General features: G+C 34.3%; 1 protein-coding gene across 6 annotated transcripts in view; it reads right to left on the bottom strand.

The window, feature by feature from the left end:
- Positions 1-1,803: 1,803 nt before the first annotated feature.
- Positions 1,804-25,207, bottom strand: part of LOC123534105 (uncharacterized) — a 48,221-nt gene continuing 24,817 nt past the window's right edge. For 2 of the 6 annotated variants that reach the window (XM_045316185.2, XM_045316179.2), the window contains exons 2-6: positions 9,994-10,162; positions 8,698-8,791; positions 6,395-6,420; positions 4,630-4,720; positions 1,804-3,646 (exon numbers count right to left, since the gene is read on the bottom strand). In XM_045316185.2, coding sequence (XP_045172120.2) covers positions 3,486-3,646; positions 4,630-4,720; positions 6,395-6,420; positions 8,698-8,791; positions 9,994-10,143 — 522 coding nt within the window. In that variant the 5' untranslated portion in view covers positions 10,144-10,162 and the 3' untranslated portion in view covers positions 1,804-3,485. The other 4 variants (XM_045316184.2, XM_045316183.2, XM_045316180.2 and 1 more) reach the window with 4 other exon arrangements.

Genomic DNA, 25,207 nt, shown 5'->3' with positions numbered 1-25,207 from the left:
CACAAGTGTTCCCCATGATGAGACGACGTGTCATGCGCAAATCCCGGACCCCTAGCTCAAAGGTCAAGGTCACAATTGGGGGGTCAAAGGTCAACAGAGTTGTTTTCCTGTCCCGTCCATAACTCTGCCATCCATGAAGGGATTTTAATATTACTTGGCACAAATGTTCCCCATGATGAGACAACATGTCATGCGCAAAGCGCAGACCCTTAGCTCAAAGGTCAAGGTCACAATTGGAGGTCAAAGGGCAATAAGGTGTTTTCCCTGTCCGATCCAGAACTCTGTCATCCATCAAGGGATTACAATATTACTTGGCATAAATGTTTCCCATGGTGAGATGACGTGTCATGCGCAACACCCAGTACCCTAGCTTAAAGGTCAAGGTCACACTTTGAGATCAAAGGTCAATAGGATTTTTTTCCTGTCCGGTCTATAACTTTGTCATGCAAAGCAGGATTTAGATATCAGTTGGCACAAATATTCCCCAGGATGAGACAACATGTCATGCGCAAGAACCAGGTCCCTAGGTCTAAGGTCAAGGTCATATTTAGAGGCCAGAGGTCAAATTCAAGAATGACTTTGTAAGGAACATTTCTTCTTCATACATGGAGGGATTTTGATGTAACTTGGACCAAATGTTCACCACCATGAGGCACCCTTGTTTTTAGAATTACGTCCCTTTGTTTTACTATAAATAGATTTTATTGTAACTTTTTTATTACTGGCGGTAGAGAAAAATCGAGACCACTTTTCTGTGGTACAGCATGCATGTTACATCCAATTTTTAGGTGTATTTTGACCTATCTCTACCTGGTAAAGAGTTTCTTGTGGACTTATATTATATAGATTTTTTTTTCTTTTAAAGATTAATTTCCCTTTGTTGTTACTATAAATAACTTTCATGATAACATTTTTATAATCAGCCAAAAAAATTTAATATGAAAACAACTGTGGGTTTTTATATATGCACATTTTAATCCAAGTGTGTTGTTATCACATATTGCATATGTAGAACAATATTGTTTATACATCATTGACAGATATCAGTTCATTATGTTATACTGCAGTAGAGAAAATTAGGTGCCTTCCAGTAGGGGACTTTGTATTGCATGGCAATACTTCATTCACTTGTTATATCTGGAAGAGAAAATTTCCCCATTTTAGCATACAATTTAATTGCACTTATATCATAAATCAATCAGGCTGAATGCAATTATGCTTGGTTAGCCGGATGGCTCATAGAAAGTTTTTATACACTAACAAAATATTTATTACAAAATAGTGCAGACATTTATTTATGGATGATTTCGTTAATTTCAACGTTGACGTTAATTTTGTTTGACTTGACTGAGTGGGCAACCAAAATAGGAAAATCAAATTATGAAAATAGTTCTAATAAAATCTAATCTTAATCTCTGCTCATTGTACTACATATTGTTTATACCACTAAGAATTAATTTGTTCATAATACATGTCTTTATGTAAGGATGAATTTTTACATTATTATGAGGATCATATGTTAGACTGGCTATAGCCAAATATTTTATCCTCTTTAAATAAAGTTATTATTATTATTATTATTATTATTATTATTATAACGTTTATTATGCTACCAGTAACATAAAGAAGTAAGGGAAATAATCAGATGTTAACAATTCAAACAATACATAACATAGCCTAAAATCTGATTAACTAACCTTTAAAGATTACCCGCTGTCTGAGGTTTTGGTTGTATGCGCCCAAACATTCTTTTTTGTTTTGTTTTTAGAATAGCTTTCAGTTGAATTGATAATAAGCCAGATGTGTTTTGAAATTATTTTATTTTCTGAAAAATATTAACATCTGAGACACAACAATAATGATAGGGTGACATTGCTTTTAAGGTCAATTACAAAATAGGAACATTAAAATTCAAACAATATTTTCATACATCTTGATGCTCTACATCACGATTTATCAACTAAAATGCTTAGAGTTGGTTACAAACTTAGTGAAATGTTTTGAGTTTTGAGTGTACGGTGGTGCTGAAATATAAAACGCCTTTACTTCCTTAGTCAAGAGCGCTAGCTACGAATCACTTGCCATTCAACGTTTAGGGCGTGAGGCAAAATTGTCGGTCCATCTGAGTTGCTGCGGAAAATCAGTGGTTCTACCTATGCCCCTGCCCGTGCAGGTATCAATGCTAAGAGGGGCTTTTGGGATCTTTCTCTGTCCGGAACCTTTCCACAGTTGTAAATGTATTTTGTTTTCTATCATATGTTCAAATTAAATATAAAGGTTCATGTGTTTATTTCATTTTACAATATTTGCAAATGATGATTGGAAATCTTCGAGTTCTTTTTAAGACTGTCAGACATTGTTAAGAATTATTTCACGTTCAAACACTTTTCCAAGAATATTTAATAGTTTGAAAGAAGTCATGTTACTCAGACTATCAATTCATTTTAATACCGCTCAAATTTGCGAGAAAGGTAGACGTTTTAAGTGAACTTTTTTCATAACCATAACATACGTCTAGCGTCAATCTATGAAAACATGTAACGCCTTAAGGACAGTCATTTGCATTTATATCATCTGCAAGTGAGAAATTTCGATAAATGAGCAATTCGGTCCATTTTGCCTCCCAAAATTGGTCCGGCATAAGGAATAAACTGTCCTGACTGAATGGATAGACTTAAGGCAATTACCATGCTCTACACTTCCTCGAAAGTTACCAAAACTGAACTCTATGATTATTCTTGCATTTTCATAAGTCCAATTTTGCAGAATGTTCAATTTTGCTATCCCTTGCCCGTTAGCCTTATCATAAGCATAACCAATTCCTGTTCATACATTTTGACACAAAATCCTGTTTATGCAAATAAAATAGTTTTGAATAGGTCGGTAATCCTGTGGAAGAAATTTGTCCTTAACAATATTTGTTCTTTGCTAGTAGACTTGATGGCATATTCCAGTATAGGCTGAACAAATTTTCTTAAAGTATACGTAACAAATATTCCGTAATTGAACGCAAGTGATAAAATCTAATTAGGTTAATGTGTAGGAACGCTTTAAAGTCGCGGCAGTGTTTTTATATTGTCAATCTTTATATACTGGGTATAACAAACTATATATAACATACGTTACACATGAATCCACAACAACTCATGTTCTCCAACAATGTTCTATTTCTAACAAAACATTCTCTCCATCATTATGCCACATGTTTGACATTATTCACTCTTTAATTGACGAATTATCCTTTCTATTTAAGGCAGCTTACATGTAACAGTTACACAGTTTCAATAAATCACAACACTTTTAAGATATATCGGCTTGTATCATGACTTTCCTGTATTGTGAAAACCACTACCGGTCTGGCCTCATTCTGGCGTAAATGCTTTTTAACTTACACGGTACAGTATACAAAAAATCTACGATGGCTCTAACATAATGATGCAAAAATAGGGACTTTATTCTCATCGGAATGGCTTCTGAAACTAACGCTAAGTTTTGCCGAAACAACAGCCTAGTAGGCGACGAAACGTTGCCACCATTCGGTTATAAAATCCATTCCTGTTCGTTGAGTTCTTTCTTGAATCTGAGGTTACAGCGCCAAAATTTGGGTTCCACTGGAGTAGCGAGTCTCTGTCTTGTTGCTCATATTCTGGAAAACATATCAGCAATACGTTGTGGAATTATCGTCTGCATTTTAATTTGTGTTACTTAAGGTTAATATTCTGACAAATTTTGTGCAATGCATTTTCTTTTCTTGACAAATGCTTTTGTGCTCTGTCAACACAAGTCTACATTAAAAGACTCTGAGGAACCATAAATATTCAAATAAGTGGAAATCATCTATTGGTTCTGCGCGACAGTCTTAATTAAAACAATACATCAGCCTCATTAAGACTGACTGTCCTGGATTCCATATGTAACTATAATGTTAACGTTTATACAGTAAAACATGCTATGCTAAGAATGTTTTTTTTTTTGTTTTGTTTTTTGCAGTTACATAAAATTGATAAAGAACGAAGCAAACCAAAATTCGTTAGCTCGAGGCCAAAATTTAAATAAATGTGAAACTGATTTAGCTCTTTCCAGATATATTTTTCTACCTAACACTGTATATTGAGCAAATATTTTTGTTATATTCAATAAATGTCATTTAGCAGCTTAGAGATAATGCCTTTTTATCGACAATTTGTTAGAATATCTTCGTGATTTTATGCGAAGTTACCATCTAATGAATGATAATTTATCGCTTAAACTGCATGATGTTTGTGGCAAAGGCAATAAAACGTCTATTGCTTTCTTTCTTGTGACGAGAAATTATTGGAATGCTCGGCATGGTGGCTTTGACATGTTAATAAATCAGCACAAACATTTCCAAATAGCAAATTAATCATGATTAAGTTAGATTTTGTCACTGATGACCAAACTTGATTAATGAATCTAACTTTATGGATTTTAGCCAAAGAAATAATGCATTTTTCTGCCTTTGAAAAACAATGACATTGACAGATTTTTAAATGGTTTGGTGTAGATAAAAATCATTTTGTGATACGTAAGAATAAATAAGAATAAAGAGTTCTTTAAACAAAGTGGATATAAAACACTACAATCAGTTTAGTTTACTGTAACACTTACCAGATATCTCCTTCTCATCAACCGGATCCGAGTACTTGTAATGGTGGCGATGTTTTGGCTTGTCTTTACCAGACTTTTTTGATGATTTATCCTGTAATAAGACACAGCGTCACTTTAGTAACAATGTCAGTAATGTGAGTAAATTCTAAATGTCACTAATATGTAAGGAACAATGAAATAGAGGACTTGTTTTCTTCATTTTCTGTTGCTAAAATTAGTCGTGCAGTTTTAAAGGTTCTCAGAATTTGACGTTTCATGTAGGCCTTTGTCCTTGTTGGTTTCTCAACTAAAACAAATATAAATCAATTCGTCTCGTGGTGCAGATGCAATTAAAATAATGGTAAAAGCGTGTTGTAATCGTGTTGTAACACAAATGTTATTGCATTCAGCTTGTTAACAGGAACACTATAGCCCTTCGTTTTAATTTCCTGTCTTTAATATCTTTCTCCTAGAAATGATTGAACTATGGTGTAATCTGACCAGTTTACATAATACTTTGCTAGATATCCGTGACGCAGCTTATTTATGGCCAATCTATTTAAATTCCTACATTAAAAAAATCTTATCGCTATGCATCTATTAGGCCGATATCAGGATGCACTTCAGCTTTGCAAGGCCACTAAAGGTGTATCCCGTAAATACAATTGGCGTGGTACATGTACTTTTTCAAGGCATTGTAAATTGGGTCATTAGTTCAGAAGATAAGAGATAATTTAAACATTTTTTCAAGCAGTAAGTATGACAACAACCACAGTAACATTTTTTTCCCATTTATTCTACCTTAATTCTGATATTTGTAGTGTTTCTTCGTTTGGTCCGAAATTTAGCATTATAATCTGTTTTAAGCAGTCATTTATTGTCATCATTGGATCTAAACAATTCATGGAAGAAATTGTAGAACGACCTTCACTGAATATACACGAATTTAAAGATCTATAATTAAATTTTCAACTTATTTCATTCGAGTTGATGCGTCATTTGCTGTATAATACACGAATGCTAGATAAACACCTATAATCCATTTCCCAAATATATCAAAGTGTGAGATCAGGAATGATGTTTGTATTGTAATACAAAATATATCATATGTTACTGAATAGAACAAGGCCAAGAGTGCTGTAATTTACAAACCAATGTTAAGTGAACTAATCTTTTGTATTCTGAAAGAAAATTCTATGAAATAAACTACAAAAATAAGTTGCCCTTCACAATTTGTTAAGGTTGCATCAAAAGAGAATATTTAGTAAGAGTCTTATGTACTTGACTTTATCGGACTCGTTTCCGATTCAACCATTCTCCAACTCACCAGATAAGGTCAAGTACACATCAAAGCCACTATCGTAATATTCTCTTTATACTTGAATCATATAAACGTGCTATTTTATAATGAGTTGTTTACTTTTTGCACGCCTTTATCGCCAGTATTGCTTTAAATAATCGATTGATACGAGTCTGTTTACAGACATTAATACATCGTAGGCTGAAAAAATAAAATGATATGATTTCATACGCTGCTAGGATATATAGACTTGCTCAAAGCCAAATTCATGATTTCTCTAAATAGTTTTTTAAAACAATACGAATAAATGCATCTACAATTTTTCAGTAGATTTCTTTTTCGTCTCTCAGATCACAGGAAGACAGGAAACGTGATTTGATTTATGCTTTAATGTTTCAAGTTCAAGCATGCAGTGATATTTTAAAACAAACATGGTCTTAGATTGTTTACGAAACGTAAAAAGTAACATAGCTATGAAATACTCACAGGAGCTAGTCTGCCATTTTCTTTATCTGCAGAAAAAAATATAAAAAATATTGATTCAATCTATAAATGATACAGGAGTAGTTTAAACACGCAGATGATATGCAGACCAGCCACTTATACATAGGAACACTACTACACCGTTTTCTAAAAAAAGGACAAGACATTTGAGGGAGTGCGTGGACGGTAGCATGCATCTACACTACGATCCATGATCAGGATCGATCAAACCGGGTCTTCAACATTTTCATTGTTATCGTGTTGGGCGACCTTTGGAGTTTCAATTTTATTTCTGCTCCCCGGAAACTATATCGATACTAGAAAGATAATAAACGAATAAACATATACAATGTATGAAGAACCCAAAATATCTCGGTGGAAGAGTTTCGCAGTAAAAAAAAATAGTTATTTTGAATGTTTGTGATGTTTTGTGTCAATTTTGCCATTCATTAAATCTTTTAATTATTCAATCTGCGACCTGTATGTGTGTCTATTTCCTGCACATCTGTTCCATCTTGACTGAGTGAAAGCGTACTGTAAACTTAGTTTTGTGTATTTAACTGCCAAAAATAGCAGTCGGTATGATGTCTGCTTTTATTTATTTCATTTACTATCACATCAAAAGTACAGTGTGGAGGTCATAAAAGGTATCACCGTACTATGAGGATTCACCTTTTTGTCAGATTATTTTGGGATCACGGAGGTTTTTTCAAGATGTATTATAGCAGAAATCTGTATAAGCTAGCGCTTGGTGACGTGAGTGGAGTTGTGCATTTCATTACCTGTCATGAACGTACTCAGCCACACCGAGTCGGCTATAATTTGCTTAGTTGTATAGTATGATTTCAAAGGGTTTTCCTATATTCTATTAACTGTTATACCACAGTCACACATACGGATAGAAACGTAGTAATTCGTACCGATCCGTACCTGAGCCGTACGAATTGGTACGGATTGATACGGGTTACTACTTTAAGGTACGGCTCAGGTACGGATCGATACGGACCAGTACGGATTACTACGTTTCTATCCGTGGCTAGACGTAGTTATCCGCGCCGTATGTGTGACTGGGGTATTACATCAGCATTCTATTTAGGAAATGTTTGACTCAGTGTTGATATAGCTAACTCAATTTTTCCGTATGACATAGTCACGCTTTAGCCGGTTCTAGGGAAGGGAGAGCGGACACAGTGGTCCCTGGTTACACTATCTGACTACGACACCAGGGGTCGTGAGTTTTAGCCCCAGCTCCTCCAACAAAACATTATGAAAATTTGGGAAAGAGCTCCGTGTATGAGTGCTTTACTCCTGGCACGCAAAAGAGAGGTGGGAGCTTCTTGAATTAGAGCGTCTTGTGTATCTTGGACTACACTCCCGCTAACATTACTAACCCATCCCTATCCTACTGCGTACATCTTACATAGGGCGATTAAATGTTGGCGGGGTTACCGTTGGCGACTATAAATAAGCAGGCATACATTGTACATACAAACAAACAAAAGGTGCCAGTGGATGAGAGGGTTGAACATTTTATTGCCTTGCATGAACAGAAACGATTAAATCGAGTATGTTATTATTTTGCTTGGTTTCAGTCTAGGCTTGCAAAGGAGTTTGAAGATTTCGTTTGTATATTACGATGGTGATCATTACGGCAAAAACATATTGATAACCGAAATATCAGAACTAATCTATTTGACATTAAACATATAAAAAGGAAGGTAGAAGCCTGAAAGAATATTACATTATAAATGACGCAAAGTTTAATTCCATGCTACATACTACAATTTGCACGTACTCACACGGATTCATTAGCCGAGTGTCAATTTAATTGTGCCGTATTAAGCCATAAATAGAATAATTATAGGAATCAAACCTCCACGAGCAAAGACTTGCAATGATACACACACATTATGTTTTATTTTTGCTCAATATATTTGTTGTTTGAAAAGAATGTTTTCCTTTTATGGAAACCTATAAGATGACATAGATGATGGAGTACATTTCTCAGATTTTTATGTGGCAGTTGTAATGAATTAAGGAGACCAACTTCTCAATGGCGCTTATTCAGGTCTTTGGGCTAAATAATTGAAGCAATCGTCGCAAACTATATTTCCTTAGCGATCTTTATGGAGAACAATTTATGTGACTCAATATTAGGCTGTTTTGAATACACACGTTAGTATTATGACTAAGAAATGATTAGTTCTTATTTTTTCCATTCAGACTTAAAGTCGTTTAATTATGTATTGCCTTTCTTTAAATGAATAAATTTCATAAAAGTAGGTTATCTAAGAAGATATAATTACCTTTTCGGCGTTTTTCATTTTTGGGACCACGTGATTTAGCCTCATTTTCGTCACACTGTCGAAAATATTCCGTTTTCGCTTTTTGTATGACCTCCTGAAATAACCATACATAAAACATAATAATTTTTCTAAACCAATTAAATTCATATAATAGAAAGAAAAAATGAATGTACCTTAAAAAATCCCAAGAAATATTTTGATTATATGTTTTGAAATCTAACAAAGTGTCAAAAACAAATGTCGTTTTTATGCTTCTTTATATACTACTATCTCAGTACTGTTAGAATATTTTTGTTGGGTTTTACGTCACACCGACACAATTATATATCATACAACAACCTTCAAGCTTTTTTAGTGGAGGACGACCGTAGTGACAATCGGGGCATTTTTCTACCACGTGCTTGCATCTGAGTAGAACCATCGACAGTAATATCTCGTAAATGAGATTATAAGAGAGGATATCATTAGTTCAAAGGTGGTTAAGAACAATTATATGGCGAGAATAGGCAAGAAATTTACAAATATTAAACTTTATTTACAGTACTGTAACAATTATTTAATTTTAATTGATGTGCATTCATTAATCATTTCTGTCAATATTAGTAAAAAATTATTGAAACTTTGTATTGTTTGTTGTGAACACCTCCCTGGAGTAAGAGTTCATGACAAGTGTATATGACATGAATGGTAAAACATTACATGATACGGAAACTCTACTCCACCTCTGATTCATGTGGGGAAGTTGGCAGTTACTTGCGGAGTACAGGTTTGTACTGGTACAGAATCCAGGAACACTGGTAAGGTTAACTGCCCGCCGTTACATGACTGAAATACTGTTGAAAAACGGCGTTAAACCCAAAACAAACAAAAACAAAAAAACGGAAACTCAAGTATGAAAAATGTGAAATAAACGGTAAATCAACATGAAAGACAATGTAAATAAAACATCTCACCGCTGAGCTAAGCCCTAACACTACAGACATATTAACATCCCAAATATAATAAAATATAAAATAAGTAAAGACTCTAACACAAAACTGCAATCAATAAATTCCATGATGACGGAGCGACAAGACCAGAACTTTTACGAGCAAGGTTAAGCAAGATTAATGATAAACTCCATTCTCCTTGTGTTGTATAGGATTTCCAAGTCGTAGAATTGCCACAGCGCAAACAAATCGGAACACGTTAATGGGCTTAAAGTATGCAATAACCAAATGTGCATTGTGCTTTAATATATCATACTATTTGTCTTCATGTACTTCTTAGCCTATTTGAATGACGACTAAACTTTACCTGGACAAACGAATCTACCATTTGCTGCGTGTCCAATGACCCGTTACTTTCTGTCATAATACTATTGTCATCACCTCTTGCTTTTGTCTGTTTTTCTGCTTTTATGCGGGAATATGTACAGTTTGGAACTTCCTCGCCTTTCGTCTTCATTTTGTGGGTATTAAATTAACTGCAAGTGAAACAAAAATATGAACTTGTTAGAATTTGAGTTAGTCGTCATTGCACAATATGTAAATGTAATATATTCAACAAGAGCGCCGCCAAGCGAGGCAATATACGACCAAAGGGTTACATCAGAGGATTGAAGCAAAATTTATAGAACTTGACTGTTGAACCCCAAAGAACAGGAAAAAAAAGAAATTCCAAAAAAAAATCAATAAAAAAAAAAATCAAAAAAATCTAAGTCCACAAAAAACTCTTACCAGGTAAAGTTATGTCAAAATACATCTAAAACTTGGATGTACCATCCATGTTGTACCACAGAAAAGTGGTCTCAGTTTTTCCCTACAGCCAATAATAAAAAAGTTTCAAAATAAGCTATTTATGGTAATAAAAAAGGGAAGTAATTAAAAAAAATATTGTAAAATAACAAAAAGGATCTGCCAAATAAAACCAAGAGCACTGCAATTTAGAGCAATATACACAAAGCAAAGTCATATATGACCTTTGACACCTAAGTGTGACATTGACCTTGGAGCGAGTCATCCAAAACATGCACTCCGCACGTTGATGAACATTTGTGCCAAGTTTCTTTGAAATCCTTCCAGCAGTTCAAGAGTTTCAGAGCGGATACCAAACACACTCATATGACCTCTACCCCAAGGTGTGACCTTTATCTTGAAGCGAGACATCCAAAACATGCGCTCTGCACGTCGTCTTGGTGTGGTGAACATTTTTGTCAAGTTTCACTGAAATCCTTCAAGCGGTTCAGGAGTTACAGAGCGGACACGAAATTGCTAACGGACGGACGGAGAGACGGACACCGGGGGTATAACATAATAACGTTCCTCCGGGCGTATAAAAAGTTCATTTAGAGTAAGCTTAAACACTTCGAGTACTTCAAACAAAATACACAGTTTACAGTGCAGAGTCACTTGAAAGGAACTTAGCATAAAGCACTGATATTCTCAACCGACAGCATACAGACAATGTAGTGCGACAATGACATGCACACTGCTTGACGATATTTATCATTTCTCTCATATTTCTTTAATTTCTTACACTGAATTTCATTTTTTGAAAAAAAATAAATAAACAGTGGTGAATGTATTCTGAGGATTGCATAATATTCACGATAGCTTCATTTTTCGACAATATTCGTACGATATACTACTGGTGATTTAAAATAATTGCGAATATTTATGAGATTTATGTCCTGAAAACAAACAAACACTCGCGTTCCGCGAGTTTTAACTACGCGGATGTGGCTGCCAAAAGTGAAACTGCTAAATAAATCACTGGAGAAATTTAAACAGTCTACAGTATAATCGTACATTTTGCTGAAATGCTTTAAACAATTGAATGCTATTTTTGTGTTTATACGGGTTAAAACAACATGGGACTACTGAATTGCGCTAGCGATTCTTGTATAATTTACAAGAAGTCCCAATGTGGTTTATACCCGTATAAACGTACAAAAATTTAGCATTTCATACTTATATTTACATTTTTACAATACAAAATGTAGTTTGCAAGCTTTCCTTGATTATCAGGTACTCAAAAATAAATAAATTTTGCGCTGCTGCTAGTAAAAACATATTTCGAATATCAATGTAAACTGTTTACACAGTATATTTAGTCAATGCTTAATTATCAATTTGGCAATACTGCAAGCAACCATTCAGCACAATCATTATACGTCACACTTAATATCTGTCTTCTAACCGCATATAAGTGTCCTTGAATTCTGTAAACATCCTATTTTTATTGAATCATTCGCGCATCGGTTATATATGTTTTTTTAAAGATTGCTTGATTGAACATAACATACTGTTAGAAGGCTTATAATATATGTGATCGAGAATGGTAAAATGATTGGATAACAATATATTTATTAACTACATACAACTTGAAAAAAAGTAACCTTAACAAGTGACCAAATATTGCAGAGGCAAAAGAGAAGTCACCTTCCGGTGGAAAACATTGTTAGTGTTCGTCGCTTATGGTTGTTGGCAACATATACTGTTTTTAAAGTAATTGCAGTATTCATACTTGCGGAAGGAGAGATGGACGGATAAAGAGACAGATGGACGGAGTGCAACCTACAGTCCTCTCCGGTGTTACATCGGTAGAGGCCTAAAATGCTTCAAGGAATTCAGAAGCTAAAACCAAAATCAATTTTAACATAAAATTTCAATAGTGTACTTGACCTGCAAGCACAGATCATAATCTTCGTATTGCCCTTAATTCACATACAAAGGTTTATTAATCTATCTTAAACACTTTTTTATTAATTGGAAGATCCACATTTTCAGACGGACGGATGGTAGGGGACTAAGAAGTATTAATGATAACTAACAATGAGCTTAACTCTTTATTAAAACAATCTCAGCATTAAGGTAGTTTACCCGTAAAAATTGTTAATTTCCGTGCGCTTACGTACGTATCAACGTACGTTTCTTCGGTAATATCCGCCCTTGAATGTAGCTCGTAACAGTTAATAACTTGTGTAAAAGCTGAAAAAATTCTTTGACCACGAATTACGGAACCGTACGGAACCGTACGGAAATTCCATTGTCATTTAGATTCCAGTGCTGTTGAAACCCTTAATCGAATGAATTCCATTTAAAGTCAACCAGTATTGCTTAGTAAAAGGTCACAACCAAGACATACATACATTTTTCGAAATTGAGACAGTGTTTTCATTGTTAGTTATTGTATGAAAATGATTCTATGCAGATAAGAAGAAATACTTAAAATACTTTCAAGATTTCAAAGAAGGAATTAAGACATTGACTGTGCCTCTGGATATTATTTTAAAAGAACAAGACACCTGGGTACAGTGGGTAGACATTTTGCTTTTAGCTGTATGTTGTTGAGTACGTGTCAGTTAATTAACTCAATTGGGTAACGCTCACGAATTAAAACACATTCTATCATAGAACCTTTATTTAGATCAAATATTATTTGTCAGCAGAAAAGAAGTTGCAATAAAACAAAATGAGTTATGATACAATATAATTCGCATTCAGTCAAAACCACAGCTGTAATTATATTATGCTGAAACGTGGGCATGTTTATTGTGTTTAATTACACTGCTAAAATTGTTCTCTCAATTAGTTAATAGTCGGCAGTTTCTCAAGAGAATTTAATCGAAAAACGCAATTTGACCTAAAATGTGTCGGTGTGACTTTAACTGATCTTGGTCTGCACTGGTCGAAAAGACAGAAGACAGAATCACTTGCCGCCAGCAGGCTAAAGGTTAAACCAAAAGAATTAAAGAAATCATTTTTTTTATTAAGATGGTAGGTTAATCCTTTCAATGATTTTTTCTCATCTTAATTAACATTTATGGGCTGAGCGTTACCCCCAGTTACAGTTCTGTTTCCCATCCGAATATTTTGTTAAACATTTGCCTTAGATACATTTATTCCTGTATAAACATGACATTGTTAAAAAAACGGTATAACACGTCACTGTTTGTGTTAATGGAATTCTGCATTTCTGTATTTTACTGATAGTCTATATTTAATCTAATCGTAAAATTACATGGCATAATGTCGAATGTATAAATTTTCTAAACACGAAAATATCGTGTACATCAAATTTGTTCTTTCTAACAAATCGTTTATTAGCTTCAGCAGAGAGTTCAGCTTTTCATCCATCTTTACGAGAATCATCAATCTTATGAAAAATCGGTCTCACAAATACAAGACCAGCTTGTCTTAGATAATCAACTAACAGGATTTTTTGTCACGGATTTTCCGCCTGCATTGGAGATCAAGGCATAAAACTGGTCGCGTTTAGGTTTAATTTAAGAGGATGATTTGTAAAAAAAAAGTTTCTCAGTTTTAAATAATTTTACAGAAATCTAGATCATGTCTCAAGGGATCAATTCGGGGCATCCTTATTTCGGCAGCTGATTATTCCAAAGATTCAAATTTGACAATTCATAACTTTATCATGACATCACAGTACATTAGGGGTTCTAACTGACCAATCAGTGAGCTGCATGTTCAAGTACCTTCCAGTTTTCACTTGGGTATAACGAAGTATATTTACAATGAACATGTAGTGACTTTTGAAATAAAGATTACACTATTTTAGAAATCAGATTAAGAATTTTCACTGCTCATGCCCCAGATGATGCTACAAACAACAAAACTTTGAAGTTTCATTGAAACATTCTTTCAATTTAATACCCTTATTTTAGATACAATTTTGAAATTTTACACAGGGAGTCTATGATAAAGTCCGAGTAAAATGTAATAATTACCCAAGTGAAATTAGTACCATTCCGCAATGTTTTGGACATGTTAAAATTATGAATGACATAAAAAGCAAAGCTATTTCGGGATCAAATGCAATGACACGGCTGAAGAGTCCAACTGTTTTTGTATAATATTTGATATATTTACTGCAGAATTATTTTTGTCTACAAAATCGGTAGCATAGGAAGACCACCAAGAAACATCTGATTGTTATTCAAAGTTTATCAATTTCACATTATTATCACGATCAACGGCATTTACAGCCTGATTTCCGCCTTGATCCAATGTAAAAACTGATCGATAAGTTACCATATCTGGAATAAAATGGCACCATCCCAACATGTTATTGTTAATGCCCTTATATTGATTAATCAAGCGAAATGCAATTATTCTTGGCTAACATAAAGGTTACTGTAGAGATGTAATACCCTTACCTAGCAGGTATTTTTGACGTTGTTTTGCGACTGTTCGTGAAATAGTTGAATGCTCAGTGAAGTATGTGAAAGCTTAGTGACAGCTTAGTGAAAAGTTGACAGCTAAGTGATGTAGGTGACAGCTTAGCGAAATAGATGACATGTTAGATAACAAGTAATGCAAAATGTTATAAAAAATGTGTGGTATTACATCGCCTTTCAAATAAATCGATACAGAAAAAACACTTTAAAACTCCATATAAATCTCCCCATTGTTACTTTTACGCAGCTGTGGTACATGATTAGGATACAGAATGAGATCCGGTGTACGTTTAACCGCTTTAAACTCCTTAGTGGTGGTTTTGCCACCGACCTTTCCAAGGCGGTGCCAAACTGTGTTCCTATATCTGTTTGTTATGTTCTTCCTGACTATTTCACTTTGTCCATGTACTTTTGTAAATCAATTAATCAAGTTCACATCCGCTCATACACTGATACTACGTTCCTGTAACTAGGCTTTTCCTATTAAATATTTATCTTTGTTTACTTATCTATTTCCTAAACATTTCTCTAATAGGAACTGGTTGACTTGTTCATTGCTTAATTGTCTGGATACATCACAATGGTTGGTGTCATATTGGTAAGACTGAAGTTAAGATACGTAATGATGTTTTATACTAAAACACACTATCATTTCATTTCTAATGTGCCGAGATCATATGATCCGGTCATAAGTTTCATTTGAAAGTGTAGATAAGTATACGTACTACCCTCTTTCAAGCAGTTTGTAAGTTACAGACATACACAGTTATGCATCTAACAATCTCCTTTGATCATTTCATATTTCTACGTATTTTGTCTCTTACTATGATGCATGTGTCTCTCCTTTTGTAAATACTAATCGGTATACTATAGCTGTGACAAGTTTATGAACAGAGCAAACGTAACTAAGGAATGAACATTAAAAACCGATAGAGGAATAAACTTTCGAAACAGAATGAATATGAGCCGTGCCATGGGAAAACCAACATAGTGGCTTTGCGACCAGCATGGATCCAGAACAGCCTGCGCAGCCGCGCAGTCTGGTCAGGATCCATGCTGTTCGCTAACGGTTTCTCTAATTGCTATAGGCTTTGAAAGCGAACAGCATGGATCCTGACTAAACTGCGCGGGTGCGCAGGCTGGTCTGGATCCATGCTGGTTGCAAACCCAATATGTTGGTTTTCTCATGGCGCGGCTCATATATACTAACGTGAAGCATACGTAAAGGTAAACCATATCAAACTGAAAAGTTATTTCTGGAAATTACTCTTCACAGACATATGGGCGATTACACACATTTAGTGTAGTTGTATGAATATCAACAAAATTAAAAACTCAAATGAACGTACCGGTTTAATAAATCTTCAAACCAGAAAGTGCAACTAGGCGACAAAATAGCAGATTGTGTTTGACTAAACCTACTCATTGGATATAATAAAATAATGCAACTAAAATCATTAAAGTCAAATTTTAGAATTGACTGAAGATTTAGATATCTGTTTTGATAACGATCAGTTGTTTTTAGCAAGCGATTCCGCAAGTGACAATAACTTTAATGTTAAATCTTCCGCTTGGCTATAATTAGGTTTATAATTACGTCAGTATATTGTCAAAATTTAAAGGTACTATTCTTAACTGCTAAATACTGACACTATCCAGAATGGTACTGCACGGAGACAAAACATATTTCTTTGATATTTCTTAACTTTGTGACAATAAAATGATCAATTTATGAACCAAGCAATCTAAAAGCGACAAACTGCCGACGTGTGATTTGGAAATTTAGAGCAAGAAACTCATTCAGTTTTTATCTAGACATTCAGACCTGCTAGATAAAAGGGCTATCAAAGAAATGTTAAGAGCTAAATTTTGCACCTACAAGAATGTTGATTCTAAAGCAAGGCAGTAAACCAACACAAATATTAGCTCTGACAGCACAAGCTATCTAAACTGCGTCAATCATATCAAATTGATTTAATTTCATTGTAACATATAATGCTGAAAGTACCCTTTTTCTAACTTATAAAGTCTGCAACTGTCCATGTATCAAATAAAATGTCTAAATTTTTATTCAAACGTCTTACCTTATTACCTTATAAAATATTAATCCTTCTCTCAGAACGTTTGTTTATTCTTTGCGAAAATGTTCATGAACAGAGATTATTTTTTTCTGAGCGTTCTATCAAAATGCAATTTAATGCCGTGCGTTTTTCAAAAATGCACCGTAACACTTCATCGAATATTTGAGCAAATAAATTCGGAACCCAGCTATAAAATAAATTTTATTCTGCTATTAAAACTTCGCCATTAATATCCAAAGAATATTGAAAAAAAATCCTTTAACAGAATGGTCTATTTTTAAACTTACTAAAGCATTATTTAATAATAAAAATACATTAAAAAACAACCATTCAGTATAAACAAAACCTCTCACAAGTCTCTCCTTCTTCACGATGCTGGAATATCTGTTAATTCCAAATCACAGTTTGCGAGATCTGGCTGTTTCGTACGAACGGAACAATCAATAACCATTGCATATAAAACTCTGATGACAATTGTGGCAAAAGTTCAGATCAATTATTTAGCCAGAATTAAATCATTTATGATGCTAGAGTACTTGAGCGAATGATCTCTAAGCATTTGTAAAGGTAAGGTCAAAAGTCAGTTGATACTCGTAAGCTGACTAAGGAAATTTGAACTTTCGCAATATACAGATAATGCGCGTGTCATGCAAGTAGTCAATGCATCATATCAACATGCAGACACATATATTTAAGAATAATTTTGTAGCGCATGCATGCTATTTCGAATATAAACACGAAACTCTTCCTCCTTTCTATAAGCATCTGTAAAATGATAGTATATGATAACATTTTAGATATTCTGAATGCCACTGAAGATAAAGTTCTCAAACTTGAATACATGTAGACACTATTCTTAGGATCTAGTTTTATTATATTTACAAATAAGTTTCACCGAACACACCTAATTTCTAATATATTAGGAGGTATACACTGAAAAATTTCATTCAAATAAGATTCTGAAGTTTCCTCATTCACTAATTTAAACACTGTATATCTATATTACTGCTTTTTCTGTCTACAAACGTATTTTTGTTATAAAAAAGGGAGACGCTATGAAAATATGCCTTTTAAAAACAACAAAACATGCAAAAATGAATAATTGTGAATTATTTTCGATATATATACTAATCATGGAAAATGTCATTCCAGGTCTGGTTTCTGTCTAAATAGCACACGATTGGTAATCGATAGTTATTATATCAGAAAGAAAATTGCACCGTCTCACCATGTTATTGTTAATGTCCTTATTTTGATTAATCGGGAGGAATAGAGTTAATCTTGGTTTACCTAAGGTTTCAGTAAATGTAAACCATTATTAACCAGACCATCATTAGCTGGATATCGAATTACCAACATCATTTCTCACCGCTCAGGGAATGGTTGACTTTTAAAGGACAATGCGCTTTTAGTATTTGCTTTTATTCTTTTAATCGCAAATATTATACTTCATCAGCTAATCATGACATTTTACTAGGTTAGCCAATGATGTTCCACACTGAAACACATTAAGGGAACTGGAAATAGGTCCACAGAACACACACAGATGCCAAAACTGTGATGTTAGGACACAACCGTTTGAATCCTGTAATGACAATTTGACAATAGAACACGTAAACTGAACTAAAGAAAGCTATATATCTTAAACGCGACAAGTCGTCTGAATACGAAGAATGTCTATGTCAAAATTTATGAATATCCATCTATTCATACAAAAGCTATAGACTGGACAAGAAAAGTATGTATTTTATATTTACCTTGAGATAGGAATATTGGTCTTAAGTATGACACGATGTCTTGTTATGTTGAGCGTTTATGCTAAGCTATCATAATACCAATGCATGCATCAAAACAAAAAAAATGTTTTGTTATGCTTAACACCTAAGTGTATCCCTGAAGGGGTATGGATTGTAAATGCGACATCTCGTCTCATTTTTTGTGAACGTTTCTGCCAAGTATTTTGAATATTCATACATACATAATTAGACTGGACAGGAAAACCGCTGGCTGAGGGAAGGTCGGTGGTTCTACCCAGGTGCCCGCTTGTATTAAATAATACACGGAGGGGCACCTGGGGTCTTCCTCCACCATTAAAGCTGGAAAGTCGCCATATGACCTATCATGTGTCGGTGCGACGTTAAATCCAAAAACAAAAGAAGGAAAACTGACCTTAATTCTTTGATCCCTGTGTGACCTTGACATTTATGTTAGCGGTACTGGTCTTGAAAGCTACACGTTGTCATGTTATTTTAAAATCCGAGAAAGTCATTTGCAGGACAAGTACGGCTAGTTCAGTCATCATAGAACAAATATAGTATGACCGCGATAAAATGGCACAAATATAATTTTGTGTTATTAACTCCTAATTTTTTATAAAAATGTGTTAACCAGATATACGATTACACATATGCCTTTTATAGTCTTCCCTGTTTGATATTTGTCTTTGATTTTTTTTAGATTTTGGAACGTTTCTACTTTTGGACCAAAGTGCCAATATTATAGGAAATATACTTGCTAAATTGCATTTATTCCCCCATGTGTGATAGAATACAACAGGTCTCAATTTGTGTAATTCAAATCATGACTTATTTGCTTCGGTAAGTTGTAGTGTAATCATGTAACCGTTAGAAGACAATTGTGTCGCCATAAAGCGCTTTGTTTTAGTACGTATATAAGGAGAACATTATGCTTTAGTGCAGAGAAGTCGTGTAATGACATGCTTTGTTATCGTACATATTAACATAATAAATGTACGTGTGACTTATTAACCTACTCTAGGACTACTATGCATGAGTTGTTCCTATGTTGGGCAAAATAAACATACGCACGGCTTATCAATTTCCACGTTCGAATGCATTACTTCTATGTAAAACCTACATGTAGAATCTTATTCTCCTTAGGACAATAATAGTACGTCATATGCAGGATCTAGGCCATTGTAGGTAGGAGATAGCAAGACGACACATGTATGACTTACTACAAATTAGTGCTAACACCTGGGCATTTCCATACTTATAAAACAAAAAGTTCTATTTCTCTTAACGCTTGGTTGATATTTCTATTTCCGGTCTACAGGTATATGGTTTTCTTGTTAGATTAAGAGCAAACTTCGGATAGTTAAAAATATACAACGTTAAAAAACGTTATGTAGTGATTCATACACATGTGTTTAAAAACAGATAATTATGTGGAAATGGTTGCAATTTCATCAGTAAATGAAGTTTAAAAATGATTTTAGACATGATCAAAATGAAATTTTTTTTTGCTTTCTGACATTATAATTTTATTTATGATATTTGTTTGTAGGCATTTTATTAAACTTAAGTTTGTACTAGAGCGAAAATAGGATTTAACTAGAAATGAATATATTTTATACTTATAATGAAACATGTGGAATCCACATTTTAAACAAAGGCATTTTGAGTTTTTGATATATAATTGAAATATTTTTTAGGGTCTTACCACAGATACTGTAACTTCTTCTCTATATGTATTCTCCCTACTTTATTTGTTTGAAAATGAAAATACGACAGTTTGTTTTTCCACATGTGATGAGAAAGTATAAATAGCACCGAGTCTTACGGTTAAGTTATTTATCCTGACGAATACTGTCTTACTATCAATGCAGGTTCTATCAGCATTTACAAAATATTGATAAAGTCATGTCAAGAATAAATATGTCAATTTACTTTTTTTCCACTTAACCATACAAAACGACCATATGTTAACAAAAACAACTTAGAACGTTCATCATCAGTTTAAACTGTATCTCAGACTTTCATGACTGCTTGTAGAAATATACGTTAATATCAAATTACAGTTTGTGAGATGGGGATGTATTGTATGAAAGGTATAATCAATAAACATTGCGTAAAAAACCCTGACAGTTGTCGCTAACAGTCTGATTTATTATCTAGCCAGAAATCCGCCATTAATGATGTGAGCGCACTGCGCTTCTGTTATGCTATCATAAAAAATGTTAACAGGGCCTCATTTTTTAGAATTAGAGACTTTCACAATGTATATATATGCAAATAATGCACATGTACTGTAAGTTTATAAATATGGTTCTCTGTGGCCGAGTAGATGTCGTCGCGGACTTCAAATCACTGGCTCCTCGCCTTTCACACGTTCAACAAAACATAAGCAGTTAGTTTTGATTTCATGCATCATATTTCAATGTCGATGTGAATTAGATTTGAAACTAAAATTCGTAGTCCTATTTGACGACATATAATCTATACTGTGTAGTTGCATCGTAAAACAAAAAGTGAACCAAATCAAATCATCTTATGTGAAACTCTCGCCTTATAAATACATTGCAGAAAACTGTCAAATGTGCGTTCTAACTGATACGACACAAGTTTTAACTTATCTTTTATAATAAACAGACTTTATTGTAATATTTAACTAGGTACAACGATGTTAAGACGTCAAAAATATTGCTCTGCTAGTAGTTCACGGATAAAAGACGCTTATAAATTGTCAAAACGTGATATTTCACAACTGATACAGTAATATAAGTAAAATATCTGAAGAACTGCCTCAATGGTATGGTGTAAATCTGTTACCGCATTATAAAAATTGAAATAAAATGAAATAAAGGAAAGCAGAGCATTGGTCTGATAGGAAGCATTAACTCAGCCAGCACTTGAACACATAGCAGTTAATGCATAAATGTGTACATTTAAACTATACAGACAATACTTAAACAAAGTACACAATATGGCCATCAAGGAAAACAGAACATAGCGGGTCACCGCCAGAAACGTGTATTGATTGTGGCAAAAACACCCAAGAAACGGTGGAGTTCAAACTAGTAATAGTTGCCTTGATGTTTACACTCAGTCCAGATCATGTTCCAATTTATAGGACAGTATGAATACAAATATTTACAGCAAGTGAATTCCTTACCCGCATACTGCCCATATAACACTGATTATGACTGAGGCATAAAAAAAACAGGCCAATATGCTAAGCGAAATAAGTTCCGTTTGCGAAATTGCTGTTCACATTCATGTTAGAATGATTGCATTCATTCATTATCTATATGTCTCTCTATCTATCTATCTATCTATCTATCTATACTGCAGCACTCCTCTTTGCGAGTATTATGTGCAGCTGCGGGCCTGCACAAGAGATTTAAAAGTAGAATGGATAGGAGGATAAAAGTAATACACAATGTGTATTGCAAGCATGAATACAGTTGATAGTGTTAAAAATAAGAAGGATTAACAGATAAAAGCAGTTTTAAAACAGGTCTATCATGTTGAGCATTGTGTGCAAGTTTGGTCACACCCTACTTAAACTTGTTCAGGATAGGGGCTTGCACAAGTTGTACTGGGAGGGAATTCCAAAGCACTATGGTGGCTGGAAAGAAAGGGTACTTATAGTAATTACAGGGAGTGAGGATCTGAGTATAGGAGTGGGGATGCATGTCTTGTTAGACGGGATGGGGCGCTGACATAGGGAGGGAGTGGTACTACAACCAAACCATTCACTATTTTGTAGAACATAAGGAGGCGTGAATCAGATCTCCTATCTTCAAGGATACGCCATCTCAGCTGACATAGTATGTTTGTGACACTGCTGTAAGGGGAGTAGTCATGATTAACCCATCGCGCTGCCCTCCGCTGAATCATTTCGATCTGGTAGATGTTTTGTTGGGTATAAGGGTTCCAAACACAGCTAGCATATTCTAGCTGTGGCCTGACTAGGGCTTTATAAGCTACTTCTCGAACTTTGGGGTTTTTGCATAGGATATTTCCTTGATGAAGTTAAGTGTTCGGGTAGCTTTGGACGCGACTAAATTGATGTTATTATTCCAATTAAGATCTGAGGATATAGTGACTTCAAGGTACTTTGCATCAGGAACTGTTTCCAAGACTTGGCCATGGAGTGTGTACTTTGATTTGAAAGGGGTTTTTGACCTTGTTATGTTCATAACAGTGCATTTTGAGGGGTTAAACTCCATGTCCCAATTACTTTCCCATAGCTGTAACCTATTTAAGTCTTGCTGGAGGATGTTTTCTTGGGCAGAACTATTTACAGTTAAATAGACAGCATTGTCATCGGCGAATAAGTGGACCTGTGAAATCAGATTTTCAGGCAGGTCATTAACGTAGAGTAAGAATAGAAGGGGGCCTAGGACGGAGCCCTATGGGACTCCGGACGTTACTGGAACTTCCTCTGAAGTTTCACCATTCACAAGGACAGATTGGCGCCTGCCATTCAAAAAAGACTTGACCCATTGCAACGTGGTGCCCTGAACACCATGTTGATGAAGTTTGTACAGAAGTTTCAGATGGTTAACCTTGTCAAATGCTTTAGAGAAGTCCAGAAGGATTAAGTTCGTCTGGTGGCCTTGAATAGATCTTCTACAAGTAACTGAGTTTCGCATGACCTTTTCTCTCTGAACCCATGCTGTAGGTCATAAAGGACATTGTTTAGCTTTGTGTTTTATAGTGTGTTTCAGTGGTTATCATTACGTGTTTGCGGGGAATGATTTTATCTGCACTGCCGATAAAAGGAAGTGTTTAAGCCAGTAATCTGGTTTAAACTCTTTTGTGTTTTGCTACTGACCGTTCCAAGGCGGTGCCCTGCTGTGTTCAGTATTCACGTATGGTTGTGCCTGCTTGCGATATATAGTTGCTGCATTCGTTTGTTGCCATATGTTTAGTGATATATGTACTGTGGAGTTCGTGGATCACATAATAGTACTGTATATAATATAGACTTTGCTATGTTTCTTACTTCATTAATGCATGAGACGAGATATAGCTATGCTGTTATATTGTTGTTCCTTTTTCTTTGGATGTGATTTTTTAAAATTTTATTTACCTAAACAACGTGAGAAATTGTTTTAACTACATCCGGTAGGCACAAATATGTTTTCAAAACTGAGCGATAGAGCAGACGCTGGAAAAATTAGTTATAATAATGCATACGCGTAGGAAAACACTGAGATGCAGATTGATGTTGATGTGAAAGTGTGCTAAATTACATGCAAACAATAACATGTCTGTTCAAATACGTTTCGAGATAAGATTTTCAAAATCCATAATAACATCGTTATGTTCTATTTCATTGGCTGTAAAGCGACAACATGAATAATACAGCTATTTAGAGCGTGCAATAAGCAGACAAAAAGAGTAATATAATTCATATTGAGACGCTCTCAGAAGAGCGTTATAAAAGACAAATCAGTGTTAAAGTATCGCATCCATTAGAACTACTTACTGTTACACATTTAACTATATTAAATAAATTAAGCTTCTTCTTACATGAATTTTAATTCCTACAATAAAAATTAAAGTCATTATCACACGAACTTTGACAAAAAATGCTAACCGTTTCTGCAATTGTTAGGTTCTCAAAATCAGACTGGATACTACAATTCTTTGTAAGAAAGGCTAAGATTCAAACGTTAATGCCAAATCACAGTTTGTATCATACGAAAGGCAAAGATTAATACGCCTTACTATGAAACTATGGTCATTACTTGCTCGACTTAAAGATATCCGGGCTTGTCAAGATGGCGATAGATTCTCATGTATTCTTTAAAACCGTTTTTTTCCCAACAAAATGGTACACTAAGTATAAGTCTCTCTGCTCTTTTTGGTATCACTGAGTGCAATTTCCATTTAATGAATGAGTTCTGCTTAAGCCTGTACTAGATAACTGAATAGTGTTGCATTTCTAATTATCTCTCATGAACAGAGGTCACATTTTTATCAAAACTAGTCTAACATCAATTATTTAACGATTTATATATACCCGCGAATGGAATTCACATACAATGTATTCACATATTTACGTATGTGTGCCATTGGCAGTTTTAATAATAATTGCTTTATGTCTGTAAAATGTTTCAATCTTCATTATATCAGATAATTATTTCAATCCTTAAAATAAACTGGATCAAACGCTAATAAGACTGCAAAATATAACCCAGCTGATGTGTTAGAGATATCAAACAAATATAAACTGATATTTTACAGCTGATATATTAATGTTACTGGCGTGTCTAAATGGCGTAGGCATTTTATAATTGTATTATCAGAATGATTTTTTCAGGAATGAAAAGGTTTTTTTCTATTAAAGCGAAAGCCAGCAACTTCTGAATTTTAATCTCTATTGATTTAACTTTCACATTGTAAACTTTAAGGTGAATGGTTAAACTGATATTATGATTTAGTACAATTAACAGAACATAGAAGAAAAATACCAAAGAAGTCGTTGCTCTTAT

The sequence above is a fragment of the Mercenaria mercenaria genome, chromosome 12, assembly GCF_021730395.1.
Source record: "Mercenaria mercenaria strain notata chromosome 12, MADL_Memer_1, whole genome shotgun sequence".
Classification (NCBI taxonomy): Eukaryota; Metazoa; Mollusca; class Bivalvia; order Venerida; family Veneridae; genus Mercenaria; species Mercenaria mercenaria.
This window is presented reverse-complemented; position numbering and strand designations above follow the sequence as displayed.